General features: G+C 58.3%; 1 protein-coding gene across 3 annotated transcripts in view; it reads left to right on the forward strand.

The window, feature by feature from the left end:
- Nucleotides 1-24686, forward strand: part of PRKCB (protein kinase C beta) — a 103392-nt gene that overhangs the window by 62818 nt on the left and 15888 nt on the right. For all 3 annotated transcript variants that reach the window (XR_015774070.1, XM_005523101.3, XM_005523100.3), the window contains exons 8-16: nt 1428-1524; nt 3737-3883; nt 9043-9216; nt 13038-13129; nt 13882-13944; nt 15406-15544; nt 17826-17906; nt 18125-18232; nt 21501-21641. Coding sequence is in view for 2 of the 3 variants with exons in the window: in XM_005523101.3 (XP_005523158.1) it covers nt 1428-1524; nt 3737-3883; nt 9043-9216; nt 13038-13129; nt 13882-13944; nt 15406-15544; nt 17826-17906; nt 18125-18232; nt 21501-21641 (1042 nt within the window). In the remaining variant the exon portion in view is untranslated. The remainder of the gene's footprint in view (nt 1-1427; nt 1525-3736; nt 3884-9042; nt 9217-13037; nt 13130-13881; nt 13945-15405; nt 15545-17825; nt 17907-18124; nt 18233-21500; nt 21642-24686) is intronic.

Here is a 24686-nt window from a genome sequence, read left to right on the forward strand (position 1 = left end):
TTTTGGAAACCAAACCCTGCACGTAATTAAGCTGAGTGGATGCCCCAGCCTGGTTTTCTCACGGTGGAAGATGAAGACGTCCCCCTGAGAGCAGAGAATGGAGAGGAGGAGGAGGGATGAGCTGGGCTGGGTGCCCACACCGTGCCACTCCTGGGCAGAGCTGTGGGTGCTCCCGCTGCTCTCCAGCCCCATCCTGTCCCCCTGAGCTGGGCAGTGGCTGGCACAGTGGCACTGTGGCCTGATGGGGACTGGGCTGCTCCTCTGGAAAACAGCGGGAAGCTGTCCCTTGTCCCAAATTCCCAGTCACCTGCGAGGGTGCGTGTGCCACGCACTGCCAGCTCCTGCACTCAGAGCCTGAGCGCTTCCCAGCCTTTTAAAAATCATCTAAGTGGAGATCTAAGTAATTTTCCTTGTCACAGTGCTGGCTGGAGCAAACTGAAGGAGAAGGAGCTCTGATCCATATTTCATACCTAAACAAGTGCAGTTAATGGAGAAATGAAGCTGGAAGGCGGAGGCTGTGCTGTGCAGACAGGGCTTTGCTCCTGGAGCAGCCTCTGGGGTAACACCCAGCCCAGATCCATCCTGCTGCAGAGCAGGGTGAAACTCCTGGGGTCTCAGTGGCATTTCCATCGTTTCTGATCCTTGCTGCTCCTTCAGAGGAGCCTCCTGTCTGTGCTCGGGGGTGCCAGCCCGGCAGGGGCACCTGCCAAGGGCTGTCCTCGTGGGGCAGCTGATGAAGGGGGTTGCCCACGCCTGTGCCCGTGGCTGTCCCGAACAACACGAGTTTGTCTGTGGGTTTGGTGTGGGGATTGGTTTGGGAGCCACAGCGGTGCTCTGTGTGCCCACCACGGGCTGTGGGGGTCCCCAGGACAGCGAGGGACCCAGAAACGTCCCTGCAGCCACTGAGGGTCTGGGGCTCGCTGAGGGGGAAGGTTTGGGGGTTCTCCTGACCTGGGGAAGGGTCCCTGGGGTGCTGGGGCAGCAGAGGCAGAGCTGTGCTGGAGCAGAGCTGAGCTCCTGCATACCTGCAGCCTCTGACCCACGTTTCTCTGTCCCTCTCTGTCCCTCTCTGTCCCTCTCTGTCCCTCTCTGCCCCTCTCTGCCCCTCTCTGCCCCTCTCTGCCCCTCTCTGTCCCTCTCTGCCCCTCTCTGTCCCTCTCTGTCCCTCTCTGTCCCTCTCTGTCCCTCTCTGTCCCTCTCTGCCCCTCTCTGCCCCTCTCTGCCCCTCTCTGCCCCTCTCTGTCCCTCTCTGTCCCTCTCTGTCCCTCTCTGCCCCTCTCTGCCCCTCTCTGCCCCTCTCTGCCCCTCTCTGCCCCTCTCTGTCCCTCTCTGCCCCTCTCTGCCCCTCTCTGCCCCTCTCTGTCCCTCTCTGCCCCTCTCTGCCCCTCTCCATCCCTCTCTCCCCTCTCTCCCCTCTGTCCCTCCAGGTTCAAGCTGCTCAGCCAGGAGGAGGGCGAGTATTTCAATGTCCCGGTGCCTCCTGAGGGAGAAGAAGGAAACGAGGAACTGAGGCAGAAATTTGAGGTGAATTGATTTTTCTTGGACTCAGGGGTTTTCCTCACTGCCTGCCTGCCGTGCCCTCGGCGAGGGACTTTCCCTGCCAGCTCTTCCCCTGGCAGTGCAGGGAACGTGGAGCGGGCTCCAGCTCCCCAGAGAGGCTCCAAGGAGAAATGTCTATTTACTACTTAGTAAGCCATGGACGTTCGTGCTGAACGATTGATCCAGACATTGCTGAATTAGCAGGAATTTGCCATTTTTCAGTGCAGCTGAAGTCTCCACAGAGCCCTGGGAATGAGTGTGGTACATCTGGAGGCTCACGTGCAATGAGCCATACAGAAATAAGAGAGCTGCCCTTATGGTTCTCAGCATGAACTCCGTAATTGTAGCAGAGACTGGAGACTTTGTTCTCCCTTCTTTTTTACCTTATTTATACACAGCTTTCCTGAATGTCCAGGGAAAGACAGTTCTAATACAATGCATGGCTCCAGCCAATGGTTTCTGGCTGTACAAAGAGCTAAACCAGGCTTTTGTTGTATTTCCTGATGTTGCAGTGGTGTTAGAGTGGTGTGGGCAGTCAGATGATGTGCAGTGTACAGATCAGAACGCACGCAGTGCAGGGTGCCAGAGCTGGCCCCTCACCTTCTGTTCCTCACCCCTCCCGTGGAGGGATCAGTGTCTGGGGCAGGGAATCCCGTCCCAGCCGGGCTGTGGCTCGTGCTGGCACTGGGAGTGAGGACTGGGGGTGCTGGAGCCCGGAACGTGCCGGGACAGAGCCGTGGTCACCCCGATGGTGCGGGGAAATCCCGGTGACCATTCCTCAGGTTTGCAGTGCAGGAGCTGTTGCGATGCTCGGAGGTGCTGCAGGTGACCTTGAGCAGGGAATTCTGCAGCCTGGAGAACCTTGTGAGAACCAATTAGCAGCAGCAAAGGCTCGAGATTCCCCGTGAGGCGCTATCTGGAGGGGCTGCCAGCGGCAGCCAAATTGAACCGCCGGGATCGGGTTAATGGAATTTCATGCTAGGCTGAGCTCGGCACAGGCCTCACACTGCCACACATTTCTGGAAATGAACAGGGAATAACTTGGGAGAGAGCTTTTACGGGGGGAGGATCAGCACATCACAGCCCTGGCCTGGCGGGAGGCACCGGGCCTCTGCTGGGGTCTGGTGCTTAAAGATGGGGCCCTTTGTGAGGTCCTCAGTGAGCGGCTGTGATGGCTGGGGGACAGGAGGGGCTGTCTGTCCGTCTGTCCGTCCATCTGTCCGTCTGTCTGTCTGCTGGGGGACAGGAGGGGCTGTCTGTCCGTCTGTCCGTCCGTCTGTCTGCTGGGGGGCAGGAGGGGCTGTCTGTCCGTCTGTCCGTCCGTCTGTCTGGGGGCAGGAGGGGCTGTCTGTCCGTCTGTCCGTCCGTCTGTCCGTCTGTCTGTCTGCTGGGGGACAGGAGGGGCTGGCTGTCCGTCTGTCCAGGGGACAGGAGGGGCTGGCTGTCCGTCTGTCCAGGGGACAGGAGGGGCTGACTGTCCGTCTGTCCGTCTGTCCGGGGGACAGGAGGGGCTGGCTGTCCGTCTGTCCAGGGGACAGGAGGGGCTGGCTGTCCGTCTGTCCAGGGGACAGGAGGGGCTGGCTGTCCGTCTGTCCAGGGGACAGGAGGGGCTGGCTGTCTCTTTGGAGGGCGTTCTGTTCCGGACTGTTCCACACGGATTTGTGCCTTTGTCTGTGATTCCCTCCAGTGTCAGACACCATCACAGACTGTCCCAAATGGGAGGGACCATAGGGCAGTAAGGGATGGGGAGCTGCACAAGAAGTCCCATGTTTTACCTTAATACATTTATATTCACCCCTCCCTTTCTGGTGAGGTAAGAGACAGAAGCCAGTTTTTGCCCCAGAAGAGCTTTTTAGGCCTCTTTCCCGTGCTTTGGATGAGCTGGACACGGTGCAGGGTGGCGTGGCAGCCGCTGTGTCCTGTGACCTGGGGCAGAGGTGGTTCCCAGCTGCTCTGGCAGAGGGTAACTGGGAAGCAGCTGAGCAGTGCCATGTGCTGGTGACTTCCCCAGTGCCTTTCCTGGTGCTGTCCCCGTCACGCCCATGGAAAAGGCTCCCAAAGCTCAGGGTGGGTTTTGAGCTGGGGAAGAGCAGCTGAGGTGGGGTTTTGGGAGCACTCCCTGGGTTTGAAATGCCTGTTCTCCCTGCCCCATCAGTAATGTTTTCTCTTCCTCCCTGCCCCATCTCCGCCTTTGCAGAGAGCCAAGATTGGAACGGGCTCCAAGGCTGCGGATGAGAAGACAAGAAATGCCATTTCCAAATTAGACAACAACGGCAGCCGGGACCGGATGAAGCTTTCGGATTTCAACTTCCTGATGGTGCTGGGAAAAGGAAGCTTTGGGAAGGTGAGGTACCCCCTGGGCACTGTCTGCACTGACCACGGGTGACTGGGAGCCCAGCTTGGCTCCCCCCTGTCACAGCAGGGAACACCAGAGGTGTCTGAGGAGAACAGCACAAAACCCACCCTTTTGGGAAGCAGGGGGTGAGCTGTGTCTTTAAAGCTCTTTTTTATTTGGTTGGGGTTTTCTTCTTCTCTAATAATTACAAATATATGGGAACATTTTAATTAACTTCCCAGGCCGGTTGTGAGCAGTAGCAGAATTTCATTCTCCTGGTAATTATGTGACTTGGAGCCTTCATTCTTCTTGGGGTCTTGCCAATTCTCTTGATTTCCATTCGGGATCCCGGTGCAGGGAAGGCTGGGGCTCTGCAGGAGGTGGGTGCAGTGCTTGCTGCTGTGATGGCTGGCCCAGCCCCGCTCTCATTAGTGAATTGCCTTAATTGCAGGGAATATTGCTGTGCCTGCAGGCTCATTCCTCGGGCAGGTAGCAGAGATGAGGAGGGTGCACAGGGATGCTCCCCTGAGCACAGGGATGCAGCAGGAGCATCCCCAGCCCTCTGCTGGCATTGGAGCTCTGGGAGGTCCCAGCTCCGTTTCCAGAGGTGGAGAGCTCAGAGCTCCACGGCAGCGCTTGTGCCAGACAGGGAACGGGGAGGGTCTGAGGGTTCCCCAGCCCCCAGAGCATCAGCCCCGAGCTCGGCGTGGCACCCTGTGCTGTGGGTTGGCATCCTGGGGTGCAGGAAAGCATTTCTCACTCTGCCATGTCCCCTCTGCCCTCCCTCCCAGCACCTCATCCCTTTCAAAGCCTCTGCCCGGCATCTGGAGACTCCGTGGCTGCGCCGTGTCCCCCGCCGCCTTCTTCCCTTCAATTTGAGAAACATTAGCAAACTCCTCAGTCGGCTCCGGCTTATGTAAGGGAATGTGTGACAGAAACTGTTCCCTGGAACAGAATGTTATAAATATGCTAATTGGCGCTAATTAAAACAGCACGTTGGTTCCTCCGGGTAGATGCAGCCTCGCCCTCACGTGTGCCTGCGCTTCCCCAGGCATCCCTGGTGCCCCGGCACCCCGGCACGGGGACCCCCAGGTGCTCCATCCCCCTTCCTGTGCGCTCCAGAGGTGCCAGATGTTGGGGAGCAGCCAGGCAGAGGTGCCTGCAGCAGGCACAGCCCGGCTCCCCGCGGTTCCCCAGCCCCCGGTGTGCCCAGCAGCTGTTTGTGCCCTTGGTGCTGCCATCCTTCCAGGCTGGCACCGTGTCCTTCCCTCTCCAGGGCTGGCACCTGCTCCTGTGCCTGGCTGCCTGCTGCCAGCCTCCCTCCTGCCAGCCCCTGCTGGCTGCCGCGGCTCTTGGACTACAGGCACGCTGTTTTAGCGAGCCTCTGTCTGTCTCCTTTAACCCTTTGGCACCAGGAGCTCGGCGCCACAGCTCAGCATTTCGCTCTCTCCTCTCGGCTGTCCAGGCTCAGGGGTTCCGACGTGTTGGCCTCGGCGGAGTTTGGCAAGCTCGCTCTCTCTGCCTTCAGAGTATCTCCAGTTCTCGTGCTGGAGCATTCCCAAACAAATACTCTATATTACAGGAATAAATCAAGTTAAATATCAGCTTTTTTCTGCACCAATAAAAAGTTAAAAAAGAATGCAATCTGCTTCCCAGCGAGTGCGCTGGCAGATGGAGATCCCCCGAGCCAGGCAGCCGGGCTCAGGGGGTGGAAAATGGATCTGGCTTGGAAAAGAGGGGCCTGGGGGTGTGTGGTCCTGGCTTGGTGTGCTCAGCCCCAGTTCACAGATGCCCCTGGTGCTCTGGGGTCCCCGTGGGCTGCCCGGGGCTGTGGCTGGTGGCAGCTCCACGGCGCTGGCACGGGCAGGGGGACGCTCCCACGGAGGGAGGCAGCGCTTGGCACAGCCCACCCTGGGTTTGCTTTGCTGTATTATAAATAGAGGAAAGTGAAATTAGGTGGCTTGCTCATATTTTTTCAGCTAATCAATCTGTCGTGCTCTGGAGCTGTCAGGATTTTTGGGGTTTGTGTTGTTCTGCTGAGCGGGGCGGAGCCTTTGGCCACGGCAGCTCTGGTTCCAGCGCGGTGGGAGAGTTCTCCTGGGCTGTGATAACCTTCAGGCTGTGCCCTGCTCTGCTCTGCCCTGCCCTGGGTGTGAAATGGGCAGCAGAGCAGGACGTGGGCCAGGCTGGGTCCCATCCCATCCCCACCCTGAGCTCTGGGCTGTACCACGGGCGCTCGGCTCTTTCTTCCTTCAGACATCAGGAGGAATTCCTTCCTGGAAGGGATGGTCGGGCACGGGAAGGGGCTGCCCAGGGAGGTTTGGAGTGCCCATCCCTGGAGGTGTCCGAGGAAGGCCTGGATGTGACAGGGCTGGTGACAGGGCTGGTGACAAGGTGGGCATCAGGCACAGGTGGGACTCAATCCTCTTGGAGCTCTTTTCCAAGCGAAAGGATTCTGGGATTCTGGAATGCAGGAGAGGGGAATCCAGCCCTGATGTGCCTCAGGAGGAGGCTGGTTCCCTCCTGGGCACACACTTCACACCTGGCCATTCCCCGGGTGTCCCCCAGCTGAGGCTCAGCAGCTGGACAGTCCTTTTGCCTTTCCCATGCCAGGGAGCAGGGCTGGCTGAGCCGTGCTCAGGGCTGGCACTGGGGATGCTCCATGATCCGTTCACAGCCACGGACAGCCTCCAGCACTCCTCCCAGTTATGGGGGTACCCCAGCCAAGCGCTGCAGAGCGGGGTGGGAGCCACGTCCTCAGCACGGTCCCTTCGGGGCAGGAGCAGATGCCAGGCTCAGAGGCTCCCTGCTTGTGTTAACTTTCCTCTGACAGGGTGCTGGATGGCAAGGCAGGTCTGTATATAACTGATATTGGATTTAATGCTCTTACTCTCAGGTAACAGGTTTAATTTTCCCTCTAAATACGTTCCTGGACTGGTTACTACTTCTTTTCCACCGATTTTGAGCAGCTAAAACACTTCTGCTTTTATCACCTAAAAATTAGCTCTGGTTTTAGCACCTGTGCGTGGTGCCTTGTGAAGCTCAGCTTGTGTGAAATGGTGATAAATGGAGGCAGTGAAGCAAAGCAGTTCTGTTTGGGCAGAACCACAGGGGAGGGCAGAGGTGCAGACACTGTGAGGCAGCTGTGTCTGCTGCCCTGGCACAGGAACAGGGAATGCCTTGGGCTGGAAGAGACCTTAAAGATCACCCAGTACCACCCTGCCCTGGGCAGGGACACCTTCCATCCTCCCAGGTGTTCCAAGGCCTGTCCAGCCTGGCCTGGGACACTTCCAGGGATCCAGGGGCAGCCCCAGCTGCTCCCAGTGCCCGTGCCTTGCTGGGTTCCAGCATCACAACGAGCTGCTCGGGGTTCCCAGTGTTCTTCAGGGATCAGCAGGTGAATAAATCCCATCCCGAAGTCCCTGACACACCCATGGCTCAGCCTTGCCAGGATGAGCCAGCGTGTGGCCGCTGCAGTCCCACCCCAGCCATGGGAATGGGAATGTCAGAGCCTCTCCAGGGCACTGAGGAGCCCCAGTGCCAGTCCCAGCTAATCCTGACAGGCAGCATGTCAAAGGACAGCCAGGCTCCCTCAGGAACCGGGAATGTGCCCGAGCTGCTCACAAAGAGCTGTCCCCTGTGCCCTGTGCCCTGTGCCCTGTGCCCTGTGCCCTGTGCCCTGTGCCCTGTCCCCTGTGCCCTGTGCCCTGTGCCCTGTGCCCTGTGCCCTGTCCCCTGTGCCCTGTCCCCTGTGCCCTGTGCCCTGTCCCCTGTGCCCTGTCCCCTGTGCCCTGTGCCCTGTGCCCTGTGCCCTGTCCCTGGTATCTGCACCCAAACAAGTGGCTGGCACCTCGGTCCTCAGGCTGTGTCCCCTGCCTCATCATCCCTGATCCTCGGGCTGTGTCACAGGATGGAATCAGAGTCACTGAGCTTGGAAAAGCCCTGTGAGAGCACTGAGTGCAGCCCCAGTGCCACCCCTGTCCCCAAGTGCCACACATCCATCTGTTAAACCCCTCCGGGGTGGGGCTGCCCCGGCAGCCTGTGGAACAGGGGAGGGTTAATTCTGCTCTCCTTGGTGTCTCTGAGTCACCCTGAGAGCCGTTCATGTGTCTGTGCCCGTCTGCCCCAGCCTGAACCACATTTCAGTTCCACCCTATCGATGTTGACTTCCCCTAATTTATTTCCCAAACCCCCGGGCTGCAGTTCCTGATGGGACTGGAGGATTTCTGCCGACTCCTTCAAATGAAAAGCAATTCATTCCCACCCAGCACTCCAGTCCGAGGCGATGGGAGAGTGGAGAGGGAGAACAGAACCCAAGTGAGGTTTCAGAGTGGGTTTATTTGCTGGCAGCCCAAGGAGCAGCTTAGGCTGATGGAGCGTGGTGGGTCGGGCAGGGCACCCTGGCTGGGCTGATGGGATTAGCCCGAGGGATTTGCACCAGCAGAAGCAGTGAATCCCATTTGCTGCAATAAATAAACCTGCCAATGGGTGGGACTGGCTGGAAATGGGAGGTTGGATGGGTTCTCCTGGCTGAGAGGGGCCTTGGCTGGGTGATGAACCAGCACGTGCTGGGGTTTGCTCTCTGCTGTGGAGGGAGGGGGGCAGGCAGAGACAACCATGTGGGGTTTTTCTTACTGTTCTAGAGACTAACTCTTTTCCACTTTAAATATTTACCACCTGTAATCTGTGGGCTCTGTGTTCAGTCTCTTGACACCCTCCCCAAGGGCCCAGCCCCTGACTCAGGGGTGAGGGGTGCTGGAGGGTGAGCTCAGATGTCATCAAACCCCTCGGGTGGGCTCCTCCAGAGGAGGTGGTGAGGGAGGAGATGTGTCACTCCTTAGAGACCCTAAACGCTTTTGGGACGAGTCCTGGCAGCTTTCTGTGGTTTGGCAGCTGCAGCTCCTCAGGGGACAAGGGGCTGTGCCTGTTCCAGCCCGGGGCACTGTGGATCCACATCCCCTGGGGCTGCACACCCCTCCTGTCCCTCGGTGGATCCACATCCCCTGGGGCTGCACACCCCTCCTGTCCCTCGGTGGATCCACATCCCCTGGGGCTGCACACCCCTCCTGTCCCTCGGTGGATCCACATCCCCTGGGGCTGCACACCCCTCCTGCCCCTCGGTGGATCCACATCCCCCGTGGTGCACACCCCTCCTGTCCCTGGTGCAGGTGATGCTGGCTGAGAGGAAGGGCACGGACGAGCTGTACGCCGTGAAGATCCTGAAGAAGGACGTGGTGATCCAGGACGATGACGTGGAGTGCACGATGGTGGAAAAGCGCGTCCTGGCTCTCTCGGGGAAGCCTCCATTCCTGACCCAGCTCCACTCCTGCTTCCAGACCATGGTAAGGCTGCTGCCACAGCTGCTCCCCACCAGCGCCGTGGTGCCCTGACACTTTGGAAAATTGGACTGGGATCCAAGGCTGGGTTGGACACTGGGGCTTGGAGCAGCCCAGGACAGGGGAGGTGTCCCTGCCCATGGCAGGGCTGGCACTGGATGAGCTTTAAGGTCCCTTCCAACCCAAACCATTCCAGGATTTTATGTTCTCTGTACATCACTGCACTTGCCAAAGCAGTTGTGTACTGTGTGCCTTGGCAGCCTCACACCTTCTCCAGTTCACTGGCAAAAGTGCCTCCAGGACCAAAACGTGGGAGCCTGACATGGAATGTAATGCACAATAGCTGCACCCTGAGATGTGCTCATCAGGGAGCTGCTGCTGCCACTGGAGGTGATTTCCCAGCCCCTCAGGTGCCCCCAGCCCACTGCACCCCTTATGGCTCCATAGCAAAGTGCTGCACTTCTTCCCAGGACTCATTCCTCTGATCAAAGCCCTGAGCACGGGGAGAAACCTAATCCAAACTGCAGGAAATCCACTTTTCCATGGGTGTGTGATTGGGTTTGTGTGAGTCAGGAGTGGAGAGGGAGACAGGGGACTTTTAATACAATCCCTGCCCGGCCCTCGAGCAGCCTGTGAATGAGAACGTCCAGGTACGCGTCAGTGGGAATCAGCAGAGTCCTTTAGAACGACGACAATGCTTTCCAGGAGGATTACATTTTAATGTTATCCCAGAAATTTCATTTACCAAACACATTGAGTGTATTTAAAGCCTGCGGCCCGGCTTTGCAGCGCAGCAATCAGGATGTGGCAGGAGCAGCTATTTCACACAGCATCTCCCTGGCATCTCAAGTGAGTCAGCGCGGGATTATTGCTGGCAGACCTATAGTAGCTTAATAGTAATCGTATTTGTAATGTAATCAAAATGTATAGCAGGGTGTATTATCAAACGCTGGCACAAAGCACTTTGATTTCTGGGAGCACAGTCCAGAGCACAATTCTCCGCCGGGGCTGTTGGCTCAGCGGCTTCGGGAGAGAGAAAAGCCCTAAATCTGCGTTTTAATGGAAAAGGGAGGATGAACAAGGGGAGAGCTCCTGCCTGGGGCTGGAGGGTGAGAAGTGCCTGTGCTGGGGGGATCTGGGGTGCCCTGAAAGGCCCCAGGTCAGAGCCTGGGCTCTGGGATGGGGGTGAGCTGGGGGTCCCTGGGTGTCCCTGGGTGAGCTGTGCCCTTGCTGTGACCTCTGGGGCAGCCACAGCCACACTGGCATGATAAATCACAGAATAAACACACATGATAAATCCTGGGATGGTTTGGGTTGGAAGGGACCTTTAAGATCATCCATGGGCAGGGACACCTTCCACTATCCCAGGTGCTCCAGGCCCTGTCCAGCCTGGCTTGGGACACTTCCAGGGATCCAGGGATGCTCTGGGAACCTGTGCCAGGGCCTGCCCACCCTGCCAGGGAAGGATTTCTCCCAGTTTCTAGTGAGGTGTGGATGGGGAGTGTGGCTGTGGTCCTGGCTCTGCCCCAGCGTGCAGCCAGGCAGGGATGGAGCAGTTAATTGGAAAGGCACTGGAAGGAGCCCTGGGAGTGTCGCCTTGGCTGCCCAGGGAAGGGGGAGTGTCACCAGCTCCATGCCAGGCTCTGCAGTGGGTTTACATCTCTGAGCTGTGCTGCTGCTGCTCAGCGAGTTTGGATGCTCCAGACTTGGACAGAGCTGTCCTTGGCAGCGGCAGGAGCTGGGCCAGCCCTCCGTGCCCATCCATCCCTGCATTCCTGCATCCCTGCATCCCTGTATCCCTGTATCCCTGCATCCCTGCATCCCTTCATCCCTTCATCCCTGCATCCCTGCATCCCTGCATCCCTGCATCCCTCTATCCCTGTATCCCTGCATCCCTGCATCCCTGCATCCCTGCATCCCTCTATCCCTTCATCCCTTCATCCCTGCATCCCTGCATCCCTTCATCCCTGTATCCCTTCATCCCTGCATCCCTTCATCCCTGCATCCCTGCATCCCTGCATCCCTGCATCCCTTCATCCCTCTATCCCTTCATCCCTCTATCCCTGCATTCCTGCATCCCTTCATCCCTGTATCCCTGTATCCCTGCATCCCTGCATCCGTGCATCCCTTCATCCCTTCATCCCTGCATCCCTGCATCCCTGCATCCCTGCATCCCTGTATCCCTGCATCCCTGCATCCCTCTATCCCTGCATCCCGGGCACCTGCCCGCTCCCCTGAGCCTTCCCTTCCCCACCCCAACCAGGACAGCTCAGCTCCTGCTTTTAGAGCTCAGCTGGCTGTTTCAAGAGCCTGTCTTTTTAATATTCTTCCTCCTTGAAGCAGATCGATATATTTAGGAGGCAGCTGCAGCTGAGCCCGGCGCTGCTCGGCTCTGTCACGGGCACTGCCGGGGCGGTGGCTCTCAAGGTGACATTGCCACACGCGGCTGGCCGGCCCTGCCGGGGCTGTCCTTCACACACGGGGTGCTCCCCAAGCCCCAGGCAGCGGAAAAGCCAAATTCCCCGCTCCATCCCATCGGTGCCACGTGTTTTACACAGCCCCGCTGCCCCTGTGCTGCTGTCCTTGATCCCCTGGGGCTGCCCCACAGCCGGGGGCTGTGCTGGGGGCAGCAGCTGCTCACCCCAGTTCTGTGGCTGGGCAGTGCCCTGTGGGTTCTGAACCCCAGTTCTGTGGCTGGGCAGTGCCCTGTGGATGCTGAACCCCAGTTCTGTGGCTGGGCAGTGCCCTGTGGGTTCTGAACCCCAGTTCTGTGGCTGGGCAGTGCCCTGTGGGTTCTGAACCCCAGTTCTGTGGCTGGGCAGTACCAGGCTGGGCAGTGCCCCAGGCTGCTGACCCCAGTTTCCCCACAGCCCTGGTTATGGCAGTGCTCCAGCTGCATCTCTCGTGGGCTCCCTGTCCTTCCTGTCTGAAAAGCAGGGCAAGGATTATTTAAGGAGGAAATGAGCAATGGGAATTTTTTTTTTATTTATTATGTAATGCTGCCAACCTGCAGCTCCTGCAGTGCTCCAGCCTCTGTGTCCTTCCTTCCTTCCTTCCTTCCTGGGTGGGATGGGGCAGCCCGGGGCTGTCACTGGGCTCTCAAGCACTGAGGGCCCATGGCACTGCAGGCCTTTGTTCCCAGCTCTTCTGGAGCCCCTTTAGGCCCTGGAAGGGGCTCTGAGCTCTCCCTGGAGCCTTCTCTTGTCCAGGTGAACATCTCCAGCTCTCCCAGCCTGGCTCCAGAGGCTCCAGCCCTGGAGCAGCTCCCTGGGCTCCTCTGGACTCCCTTAACCCCGTGTGAACACGAGCAGAGTGACCCCTCAGGCCAGGCAGGAAGGAGTGAGCAGAGGGGTGCACACCCCTGCAGACCTGTGCAGCCCCAGCACTGCTGCCCTGGCAGAGGTGGCAGTGTCACACATCCCTCCTGCTGCCTGGTCCCGTGCTCGTGGATGGGGTTTGGTCCCTGTGGGAACTGCTCCTGCCTCCTGGGCATCCCTGACTGGAGCCATGGAGCGCCTGGGGAAATGCCAGCGAGGACCTGCAGAGCAACACTCTGAAAATGGCTTCTGTCAAGAGCAGCAAATGTATTCCTGGGAGGTGAAAAACCTCTGGTTTGGGGATTCCTCTGCTTGCCTTCTCAGCGGATCTGTCAGCAGAGGGGCAGAGCTCCAGTCCTGAGCATTCCCAAGGAATTAGAACTCAGGGGCTCTGTGTGAGCAGTGGCCCCTGGGGAGGACAAGCCTGGTGACTGTCACCGTGTTTGTGACCCCTGCAGATTCCCTGCTCTGATAATCCTGCTGATAATTCCTTGCTTTTCTTTCCTTCAGGATCGCTTGTATTTTGTGATGGAATACGTGAACGGTGGGGACTTGATGTACCAGATCCAGCAGGTCGGGAGGTTCAAGGAGCCCCACGCTGTGTGAGTGCAGTGGTTTGGCACCCTTGGGCAGGTGTGGGCTGTACCTGGGTCACAGGGCTGGGGACAGAGTCCGAGGCACAGACTCTGCTCCTGGGCAGAAACCAGCAATGGGAAGATGCAGAAGAGCTCTTTGCCTGATGTTGGTGCCTCCACCTCACCCTTGGGGTACATTGTACTTGTAGTCATTGAGCTGAATAGATAAATTCAGGTAAATAAAGGCACAAGGCAGGGAGGTTTGGAGGCTTTCTGGGAGACACCAGGCCTCTGCTCTATCCCCTTTCCCAGGGGACGAGAGGGATTGTTGGGTTTTGGCTCCTCTGCCGGCATGGCGAACCCAAGTGCTAACCAGAGGCTTTTGTCTCCTGTTCTTGAGAGCTGGACAGAGCAGGATGTGCTCCTGAAAGCCTTCAGACACTCACATAAACCCCACGAACACTGAGCAGAGCCTGCTGGGCTGGACCAGCGGGGCAGTACCTGCTGGCTCCGGGAGCAGGGACCCTGTTCTGAGCCAGCCGTGGGGGAAGGAGGCAGCTCTTGCTGCATTTGTGTAAGCAGAAGTGACAGCCCCCAGCAGCATCACTGCCCGCTGCGAGTGCAGCCTGCCTCAAAATCCTCCTGTCATCCTTCCCTGGAATTTCTCTGCCGTGTCCTTTGGTCACATCTGCCTGACGCGTTTCCTTCGCTGCCACCCGGCTGGGAAGATTTTCATTTATCTCCTTTAATTATCCGTCTTCCTTTCAAACCTCTTTCAGATTCTACGCAGCAGAAATAGCCATCGGGCTCTTCTTCCTGCAGAGCAAAGGCATCATTTACCGGTAGGTGAGCGTGTTCCTCCCCCAGCCCCCCTCCCTGCCTTCCCCTGAGCTCCAGCAGGAGCCCCCAGCCCGGCCCCCCTGCCCTGCCCTGGCCTGGATGGGGTCTGGGCGCTGCCCACAGGTGGAATGACAGGATCTTTAAGGTTGGAAAAGTCCTGTGGGATCGCTGAGTCCAACCACCGGCACGTGATGTGTCCCAAAAGGGAGCCGGGAGCCCCTGCTTTGGGGGAGGTTCCTGCTTTTCCCCGGTTCATGGGAAGGCAGCTCTGGTTCTCTCCTGCCCCTGCTCCATGTGCTCCCCTCCACACAACACCAATGCTCCCTGACAGCCTGGAGCAGCTCCAAGCCCCGAGTTTGGCTGCAGGGCACTGCTCTCTCACCATTGGCACCGGAGTCAGCGCTGCCAGTGCCTTGTTCCGAGCTCTGCGGTGCCACTCTGTCACTTCTGCTGCAGCCACTGAGGCTTCTTTGCCATTCCCAGTTTGATTCCAGCACCCAGAGCTAGCTGGGTCACTGCCATGTGCAGGACCAGGCTCACAGGCTGCTGCTTTAGCTCTGAAACCAGTGTTCACTGCTCTTCCCTGCTTGGGAGAATTCCCAGAGCCCAGGGTGGAGCAGAGCATCCTAATGAGTGTCAGATACCATTAAGGGCTCTGTAAAGGGAGATGCCAACAGTGCTGCTGGAGTCAGGAGATGCTAAAGATGAAAGAAGTGGAACGAACTTGACGTGAGGGCTGGTTTTTGCCATCAGCTGCTACGGAGAGATTCTAGGTCTGCTGGTCCCCAGTGGCTCCGCTTCCTTCCTTCCTCCGAATCCCAATCCCAGCTCATGTCCGTCTGCCTTTGGCCTGTCAGGGTTCTGAGCACTGACATGATAATTAGAAAATACAGCCTTAAACCCAGTAAGAATGTATAAAGAGCACCAAAATACCCAGTGTTTGCTACAAAAGTGTCCTTGAGGCTGGAGCATCCAGCTCTGGAGTGGTGGCTCAGGGCTGGGATTCGGATCCAGGGATCAGCAGTTGGATCCACCTCTGGTTTGTGCAAAGGTTGGGTACCACTGACAGGTACTCTGGGGGCGAGGAGCAGAGGGAAGCACAGCTGGTTTGTATTTCGGGGGGAGCAGAGCACAGGTGAGGCAGGGACTTGTGCTGACTAGGTGCTTCTCCATCACAAGAGCTCTAAGTGCACTTTGATTTTCACGGGAGCGAAAGAAAATAAATCAATTAAATCCGTCTCCTGCCAGAGGAGCGTTTTCCATCGCACACTTCAAAGCACCGTGCCCAGCACGGCATTCCTGTGGCTTAAAAATAAAATCAACCCTCCATCCTGACAGATCTCTGACTCCTTTTTGCTCGTTCCCCAAGCTCTGTCCTACGGAGGGTGCGGGTGTGAGACGCAGGCGGAGCTCGGAGCTCCTGGAGCCTGGCGCTGTGTCACGGGTTTGCTCTCGCCCTGCAGAGACCTGAAGCTGGACAACGTGATGCTGGACAGCGAGGGGCACATAAAGATCGCCGACTTCGGCATGTGCAAGGAGAACATCTGGGACGGGGTGACCACCAAGACCTTCTGTGGCACTCCGGACTACATCGCGCCCGAGGTAGGGACGGGGACGGCGCCCGATGATCCCTGCTGCTCCCTCCCGGGGGTGGCCTTGCCTGGGGCAGATTTCCAGCCCAAACAGGGACATTCAGCAATTCACCAGCAGCCTGCAGACTTCATGCCCTGGGCACTGTCCATCCCCCTAAGGGAACAGGGATGTGCCTCCCTGTTGTGCTGTGTCCTGCTTCCACCTCAAAGAGCAGCACATCCTGGTGCTGCTCTCCCTGCAGGGTGTTTTCCCCGTCTGGGGGCTTTTCCCATGTCCATCCTGCTCCAGCTCTGTGCCTCTTCTGTCCTTGGCATGCTCAGACCCACTGCAGGCTGCTCCTCACGTGTTCCCTTGCTCCTGGAAATGACAGACCCAGGAGCTCAGCTCTGCCCCTCACTGCGTGATAGAAGCTTCCAGCACATGAGAAACAGGGAATTATCAGTGGGGAATATTTCCACGTGGAGTGGAAATCCTTAGATCTCTGCAGCTCACTGTGTGCAGTGAGGGGACGTGTGTCTGATGGGGAGAGGCTCCCCATCCATGGCTCTGGATCCCCCAAAAATGACTTTGCATTTGGTTATTGCTGATGTGATAGAGTCACACACGGCACTTCCTTGAAGTGCTGCATGGGCACAGTTTAGTGCCAGACTTGTGAAATTCAGAGGAGTAATTATTCTCAAATGTCTGTTCCCTTCACTTCAAAGTATCACTCTAAACTCTTGTCTCTGCTGAATTTGCAATGATGAAGTTAATATTTCTTCACGTAAATGTTTCAGGGAGATTCTCTTTGATAGGACATCAGTGCACTCGTGTGCTGAACCACCTTGTGTTTGCAGTGAGGTTTCCCATTTCTGCATCCATGTGTGCCATCCCTCATCCCACCAGGATTAACACTGGTGCTGTTGGTGCAGAGCTTCTCACTGTGGGTGATTAATGCTCCTTCAAAGCAGGACAAATGACCAGTTCCCCATGTGTTTGCCCAAGTGTTTTCACTTCAGCTCTTATTTTCTCCTCCTTGCTGTAATTCTTCTTTTTCCAAAAGAGAAGCAGCAAATGTGAAATTAGGATGCAAATCACCTTGGCACCCAGGAGAGGCATTAAAGCCTGCCCGTGGGTCTCAGGGGATCCATCCCACTGTGTTTGGGAGCAGCAACAGGGTTCTGTGGTGGTGGTGCCGTGGCCTGGGCCCTTCTGCTGCTCTGTGCCTCCTCATCCTCCAGGGAGCTGCAGTGTGCTCAGGCCAGAGCGGCTCCAGGGTGAAACTGTCCTGGGCTTTGCTTGAGCCATTTCTGGGCCTTCTCCTGTTCCGAGCAGAGCTCTGCGTGCCCAGGTGACAGGGACAGCCTGGGAACGGCCTGGAGTGTGATTCCCTCTGAACAAAGCTGCTTGTCACCTGGGCTGTGTCACCTGGGCTGTGTCACCTGGGCTGTGTCACCTGGGCTGTGTCACCTGTGGGCTGTGTCACCTGGGCTGTGTCACCTGGGCTGTGTCACCTGGGCTGTGTCACCTGGGCTGTGTCACCTGGGCTGTGTCACCTGGGCTGTGTCACTGGGGCTGTGTCACCTGCTGGGTGTGTTACCTGGGCTGTGTCACCTGGGCTGTGTCACCTGGGCTGTGTCACCTGGGCTGTGGCACCTGGGCTGTGGCACCTGGGGCTGTGTCACCTGGGCTGTGTCACCTGGGCTGTGTCACCTGGGCTGTGTCACCTGTGGGCTGTGTCACCTGGCACTGTGTCACATGGGCTGTGGCACCTGGGCTGTGGCACCTGGGCTGTGTCACCTGTGGGCTGTGTCACCTGGGCTGTGTCACCTGGGGCTGTGTCACCTGGGCTGTGTCACCTGGGCTGTGTCACCTGGGCTGTGTCACCTGTGGGCTGTGTCACACGGGCTGTGTCACCTGTGGGCTGTGTCACCTGGGGCTGTGTCACATGGGGGCTGTGTCACCTGGGCTGTGTCACCTGGGCTGTGTCACCTGGGGCTGTGTCACTGGGGCTGTGTCACCTGGGCTGTGTCACCTGCTGGGTGTGACCTTCCCGAACCAGCAGCAGGGGCTGCACAGGACAGGGAATTTCTTTTAAATGCTCTTTCCTTTCAAGGCCTCCATGGCATGACCTGTTCACACCTGAATTTCCCAGGGCGCTGTAAAGAGCGAGGGGAGGGACTCGGAGTGGGCTCAGGGGAGGGAATTCCGTGCGGAAATGTGTCCCAGGGAACAGCCCCAGCTCCAGCTCCAGCTGGGAATGGCTTTGCCCTGTGCCACAGGGCTGTAATGCTGCTGTTGCTCTTTGCAGATCATCGCTTACCAGCCCTACGGGAAGTCTGTGGACTGGTGGGCGTTTGGAGTCCTGCTCTACGAGATGCTGGCTGGCCAGGTAATGGGGTTTTAATGGATTCCTCCGGGCTGGGTCACGTTCCCTGGGAGCACAGGCTGCTCTGGGATTTGCCCATCCGTGTGGACGGCCCTGAGCTGGGGTGGCACTGGGGCACAGGGACTGCAGTGACAAGGCTGGTGTCACCGTGCCTGGGGCTGGCCCCACAGCAGCACACGGGAGCTCTGGGCGCCCCTGAAGCCGTGGCTGCTCTGCTCTAGGCCCCCTTTGAGGGAGAAGATGAGGATGAGCTCTTCCAGTCCATCATGGAGCACAACGTCGCCTACCCCAAGTCCATGTCCAAGGAGGCAGTGGCGATCTGCAAAGGGGTAAGGGCTGGGCTGGGGGGTGTGGGGAGTGGGAGCCTGCAGCCCTGGGGGTCCCAGCTCAGCCTCTGCTGCCCAGCACGAGCAGGGTCCGACACTGCTGGGTTCTGGTTCCGGTGCCCTCCTGAAACCACAGCCTGTGTTACTGTGTGCGTGTACCAAACCCAGGTGAAACCAGCACCTGCATCCTCTGCGTGCCCTTACCCTGAGCAGAAATACAGCTGGGAGCTGGGGCTGGCCTGGGGGTCAGGAGAGAGCTGGGGGGTTGGCTGGAGGTGGGATGGGAGGGTTCCTGCCCAGACACCCTGTGCCCCAGCAGGTGAGGACAGGACAGCTCTGTGAACCTCTGCCTGAAATGAAAAATGATGCTCAGGGAAAATGGATGTGATTCCCAAATAGCTTTCCTAAGATCAGACACAAAACCTTCATCCTTCCACTTAGCTGTGATAAGTTGCCCTTCGGGTGCCCCAGCCTGAAGCTCTGGTGGTGTCTCCATGGGCTCAGGGCAGCATTCTCATTATCCTGTCTCTTAATTTGCAGTGAAGCTCTGCCTTGCCCAGCATCCCAAGCTGGGCTCTCCATGGCCTGGGCCTGGGCCTGACTTAATTTGGGGTGTGATGGATGAAGGCTGGCGAGGTCCTGATGTTGTTGTGTGTGCCTGGGACTGAGCCTCATCTCACCCCCCAGTGCCACACACTGCTATAAATAAGTGTTTGTGTAGGAATTTAAGAAATGTTTGCTTATAATAGTTAATATTGAAAATATCTGAATGTTCTCTATCTCAAAATAGTGTTTCTATCTACAAATGACACATCCTGCGCTTAACGCTCCCACTGCGGCATTTCAGAGCCTCTTCCCGGCGTTGCCAGGATTCTGAGCTGGTGTTAAAGAGGAATATTCACTTGTCCCGTGGGGAAAAGCTGCTGCTGGTGCTCCCACCTGGAATGGGGCATGGGGAGGGGTGGCTGCCCTGCCACAGTCAGCAGGACGCAGGAAAATCAAATCCTTGATTCAGAAACCACGCGGGCGGTTGGATGGGGATTCCCACAGGGGCTGTCACCATCTCCATCCTCCTGCTGCCGTTTTTTGGGATGTAAAGGGAAAATCCAGGGTGCTCCTGGCCAGGCAGGGGCTGGGGGACACTCGGTGCTGCCGAGCATCCCCCGGGGCAGCAGGGCCAGGCTCGGCACTGGCTTTGTTTGCTGCTGCATCAGGCACAACGTGGGTGCTGTAAATCAGAGCGGGGACTGCGGCTGCTGGGTGTAGCTGCCGTGGCTCTTCTCGCTCCGGAGATGGGAGGATGTTGGGGCAGTACCGAGGGCTGGCTCTCCGTAATTCCCGTGGGTTTTTGTAGCAGTGGTGGTTCCCTCTGTGTTAGTGTTCTTTCAAAACCTCAGGACATTTTTTTGCCGCCACCAAACTGCCACACCAGAAAGTTTAATTACCACTCTGTGTGGGATCCCAGAACTTTTTAGTAAGCTGGGAACTGGTTACGTTTTCCCCTAAAACACAGTGGAGTAGGTCCTGGTGAGCTGCAGGGAGCTGTGTTGGCTGTGCCAGCGCTGCCAGCAGGGAACTGGAGAAACCTCTGCCCGATAGCAAAGGCATGGAATGTTTTCTGCAGTATTTTGGGAATATTTACAGGTGTTCTGGGTGGCATTTCCCCAGTGCTGCTGCCTGAGGAAAGCCCATCAGGGCTGCAGTCTGTGCTGCCCTGTTTCGTGTTCGAGAGGCCAGGACACGTCACCTCTGCCACCTTCCCAGGTGGAATCTGGGATTCCTTGTTGGGTTTTTATTTTATAAAGGTCCCTGTGCTGCAACGCCAAGGGAAACTCAATTATTAACAAAAAGCAAGTTGGAAAAATATTCTTGCTTTTGTTTTTGCTGGCCTCTGGCCCCTCCCTCCCTGGCCCTCCAGCTTGGCTCCAGCCTGGCTCCCTGCTCGAGGATGGGCTCTGCAAGGCTGATGCTGATGCCAGTCACATCCTCACCCTGAGCAGAGGCTGGAAAATCCCTGGCCCAGCCTGCAGAGCCTGCCAGGCCCTCGCTGTTTGTAGAGGGGCTTTCCAGGGAGGTGCTGCCTCCTCGCAGGAGCTGCTCTCCATCACTCTTCCAGCTGCAGATGCCGTCACAGCTGGAGGCCAGGGATGTGGAGCTGTTTGCTCACAGAGCAGCTGGTGGCTCTGCTCTCACCTTGTATTTGTTAGAGCTGGGGTTTTTTTGTGTTTTCAGGGTTTTAGGTTTGTGTTTTGTTTTCTTCCTCAGGGTTTTCCTTGCTTTCAGTGCCCCATTGCAGCTGTTTGAGATCGGCTTTCCCGAGCGAGTTTGTTTTGTGCCATTGGGGTGGTGGGGCTGACCTGGATCCAGTGGGTGGGAGGTGTCTGAGCTCCCCAGCTCTGGCAGCTCCTGTCCCTGCCAGGGCTCTCACAGCCCTGGGACACGGGCTCAGGCTTGCTCAGCCTCTGCACAGCGCTGGCACCAGGATGAACTGCCCTGCTCTTAATAAAGCAGTGCTTTTGTTGCAGGTATAAAGCTCATATTCTCCATCCTTATCAACTCCTTGTGAATCTCTGGAATCTCCATCTGATCTCTGAACACGGGCCCAGGATATTAATGTTGTACAGCTGCCTGTAATTCCTGGGGCCCTTTCCCTTCTTGAGCCAGTGAAGAGGAGAAGTTTAGATGATAAACAACATTAATGGACTGCTTGTGCTATTTTTCCCCCAAATTGACTCTCTCATTAGAAATCCACCTCGTGTCTGTGCTGCCACAGCTCCGGAGGTGAGGGGGTTCTGCTTCCAGGGCTGATGAAGGTTTTGGAGGGCAGATTCCATCTTAAAGGATCAGTGGGTTTTAGAGTTAAGTCTGTGGATGATGAGAAGTTTGTGCCAAGCAAAGGGAGCGCTGGGCAGCTCCCCTGCAGCAGCCAGGTGCTGAGGGAGCCCTGCCAGCACCCCGGGGCTGCTCCTTGGCAAAGCAGCTCCATTCCCAGAGGGAAAGGGGATGTGTCCATCCCAGCAGTGCTCGTGTACCTGCCATCTGCACAGTCTGCTCTCATAAGCCATTGTCAACCTTCCCTGTGCCTGAGTCACCCCAGCTTCTTCCTCAGGGTCCTCCCCTTGGAGCCCCAAAGGCATCTGGAGGAGATGGGGCTCTGATGGGGGCTGTCCTGGGATGTCCAGCTGGGAAACAGCTCCCTGGGGACTTCTCAGAGGGGACATTTTGGGGAGCAGCGGGACACCCCGTGACTGTTTCCTCCTGCTGTCCCCAGCTGATGACCAAGCACCCCGCCAAGCGCCTGGGCTGCGGCCCCGAGGGGGAGCGGGACATCAAGGAGCACGCGTTCTTCCGCTACATCGACTGGGACAAGCTGGAGCGCAAGGAGATCCAGCCCCCGTTCAAGCCAAAGGCTGTAAGTGTGCTGTGTCCCCTGTGCCCCACTGCTGTGTCCCCTGTGCCCCACTGCTGTGTCCCCTGTGCCCCACTGCTGTGTCCCCTGTGCCCCACTGCTGTGTCCCCTGTGCCCCACTGCTGTGTCCCCTCTGCCCCACTGCTGTGTCCCCTGTGCCCCACTGCTGTGTCCCCTCTGCCCCACTGCTGTGTCCCCCCACTGCTGTGTCCCCTGTGCCCCACTGCTGTGTCCCCTGTGCCCCACTGCTGTGTCCCCTCTGCCCCACTGCTGTGTCCCCTGTGCCCCTCTGCTGTGTCCCCTCTGCCCCACTGCTGTGTCCCCTGTGCCCCACTGCTGTGTCCCCTGTGCCCCACTGCTGTGTCCCCTCTGCCCCACTGCTGTGTCCCCTGTGCCCCACTGCTGTGTCCCCTGTGCCCCACTGCTGTGTCCCCTCTCTGCCCCACTGCTGTGTCCCCTGTGCTCCACTGCTGTGTCCCCTGTGCCCCACTGCTGTGTCCCCCCACTGCTGTGTCCCCACTGCCCCACTGCTGTGTCCCCCCACTGCTGTGTCCCCCCCTCTGCCAGGGAGCCTCCGGGGTCTCTCCCACCCTGGGTGGGTGCAGCTCATCCTGGGGGTGCCTCTTCTCTGTCCCCATGGAAGGTGGCATTCCCTGGGACCTGGCAGTGCCACAGCTCTGCTGGGACAGGAGAAGTTCATGGTCCTGGTCCCAAGTCTGGCTTGCAGGGCTGGAAGCTCCACACATTCAGCTCCTGGACCCCTTTGTGTTGCAGCCTGTCTGTTTTGTCATCCCGGGTCTGTCGGTCTTGTTGGGTTTGTCCTCCCTTTCTCTCAAGCTGACCAGGTCTTTCTTTTCTTTAATCCCAACTTTATTTCCAGTGACACCAGCACAGGGGTGACACCAGCACAGGGGTGACACCAGTGCAGGGGTGACACCAGTGCAGGGGTGACAGCAGTACAGGGGTGACAGCAGCACAGGGGTGACACCAGTGCAGAGGTGACAGCAGCACAGGGGTGACAGCAGCGCAGGGGTGACACCAGTGCAGAGGTGACAGCAGCACAGGGGTGACACCAGTGCAGGGGTGACAGCAGTACAGGGGTGACACCAGTACAGGGGTGACACCAGTACAGGGGTGACAGCAGCACAGGGGTGACACCAGTGCAGGGGTGACACCAGCACAGGGGTGACACCAGTGCAGGGGTGACAGCAGTACAGGGGTGACAGCAGCACAGGGGTGACACCAGTGCAGGGGTGACAGCAGCGCAGGGGTGACACCAGTGCAGGGGTGACAGCAGCACAGGGGTGACACCAGTGCAGGGGTGACAGCAGCACAGGGGTGACAGCAGCGCAGGGGTGCAGCCTGAACCCCAGCGTGGGTGTCCTGCCCATGGTGCTGGGGCTGCTCCGTGTCCCCAAACTCTGTGTCACCCCCTGCTGTCCCTGTGCTCTCCCTGCCCTTAGGTACACTCAGGGATGTCCCTCCCTGCATTTCTCCATTTCCCACTGGTGGGACTGGCAGGGTGTCAGCAGTGTCCGAGTCTCCCTGTGGTGCTCCAAGTCCTTAAGGCTTGGGTTGTCCTCGTGTTCCCCTCCAGGTGCTGCTGGCTGCCCTCGCTGGCCACTGGTGTTTCACAGAGAGCTGAACCCATGCTGAGTCTGATCTCGTGGCTGATACCTGTGCTCAGGGTGGGGCCATTCCTAAATCCGTGTCCCCAGATCACAGCTCAGAGTCCAGGAATGCTCCGTGTGTCACCTGCAGCCTCCCTGTCCTGCTGCCCGTAACAACCTCCTGCACATCTGCTTTTCTCTGCTTTACAGACACCCTGATCGTTTGAGGGGCCCCTTTGCTGCTTGGAAAAACTCTGCTTTCAGGGCAAACATGGACTGGGAGTTCCTTTGGTGGAGGCTGCTCGGTGCCTTTAGCTCTGCTCTGTCTCTGTGCCTCTGCTCCAGCAGGGTTTTCCCTCCCACAGCTCTTTCCTGGCTGATCAGACTGGAACAAAACCCCCTCCCGTGGGGCAGGGATGGGGCAGGGATGGAGCAGGGATGGAGCAAGGATGGGACAGGGATGGGGCAGGGATAGGGACAGGGATGGAGCAGGGATAGGACAGGGATGGGGCAGGGATAGGGACAGGGATAGGGCAGGGATGGGGCAGGGATGGAGCAGGGATGGGGCAGGGATGGAGCAGGGATGGGACAGGGATGGGGCAGGGATGGGGCAGGGATAGGGCAGGGATGGAGCAGGGATGGAGCAGGGATGGAGCAAGGATGGGGCAGGGATGGGGCAGGGATAGGGACAGGGATGGAGCAGGGATAGGACAGGGATGGGGCAGGGATGGAGCAGGGATGGAGCAGGGATGGGGCAGGGATAGGGACAGGGATAGGGCAGGGATGGGGCAGGGATGGAGCAGGGATGGGGCAGGGATGGAGCAGGGATGGAGCAGGGATGGAGCAGGGATGGGGCAGGGATGGGGCAGGGATGGAGCAGGGATAGGGCAGGGATGGAGCAGGGATAGGGACAGGGATAGGGCAGGGATGGAGCAGGGATGGAGCTGGGATGGAGCTGGGATGGAGCTGGGATGGGGCAGGGATGGAGCTGGGATGGAGCAGGGATGGAGCAGGGATAGGGCAGGGATAGGGACAGGGATGGGGCAGGGATAGGGCAGGGATGGGGCAGGGATAGGGCAGGGATGGAGCAGGGATAGGGACAGGGATGGGGCAGGGATGGAGCAGGGATAGGGCAGGGATGGAGCAGGGATAGGGCAGGGATGGAGCAGGGATGGAGCAGGGATGGAGCAGGGATGGGGCAGGGATGGAGCAGGGATAGGGACAGGGATAGGGACAGGGATGGAGCAGGGATAGGGACAGGGATGGAGCAGGGATGGAGCAGGGATAGGGCAGGGATAGGGACAGGGGTGGGGCAGGGATGGAGCAGGGATGGAGCAGGGATGGAGCAGGGATGGAGCAGGGATGGAGCAGGGATAGGGACAGGGATAGGGACAGGGATGGAGCAGGGATAGGGACAGGGATGGGGCAGGGATGGGAC

This window comes from Pseudopodoces humilis, chromosome 18, assembly GCF_049639895.1.
Source record: "Pseudopodoces humilis isolate 2021_Gansu_Grassland_sample_001 chromosome 18, ASM4963989v1, whole genome shotgun sequence".
NCBI classification, from domain to species: domain Eukaryota; kingdom Metazoa; phylum Chordata; class Aves; order Passeriformes; family Paridae; genus Pseudopodoces; species Pseudopodoces humilis.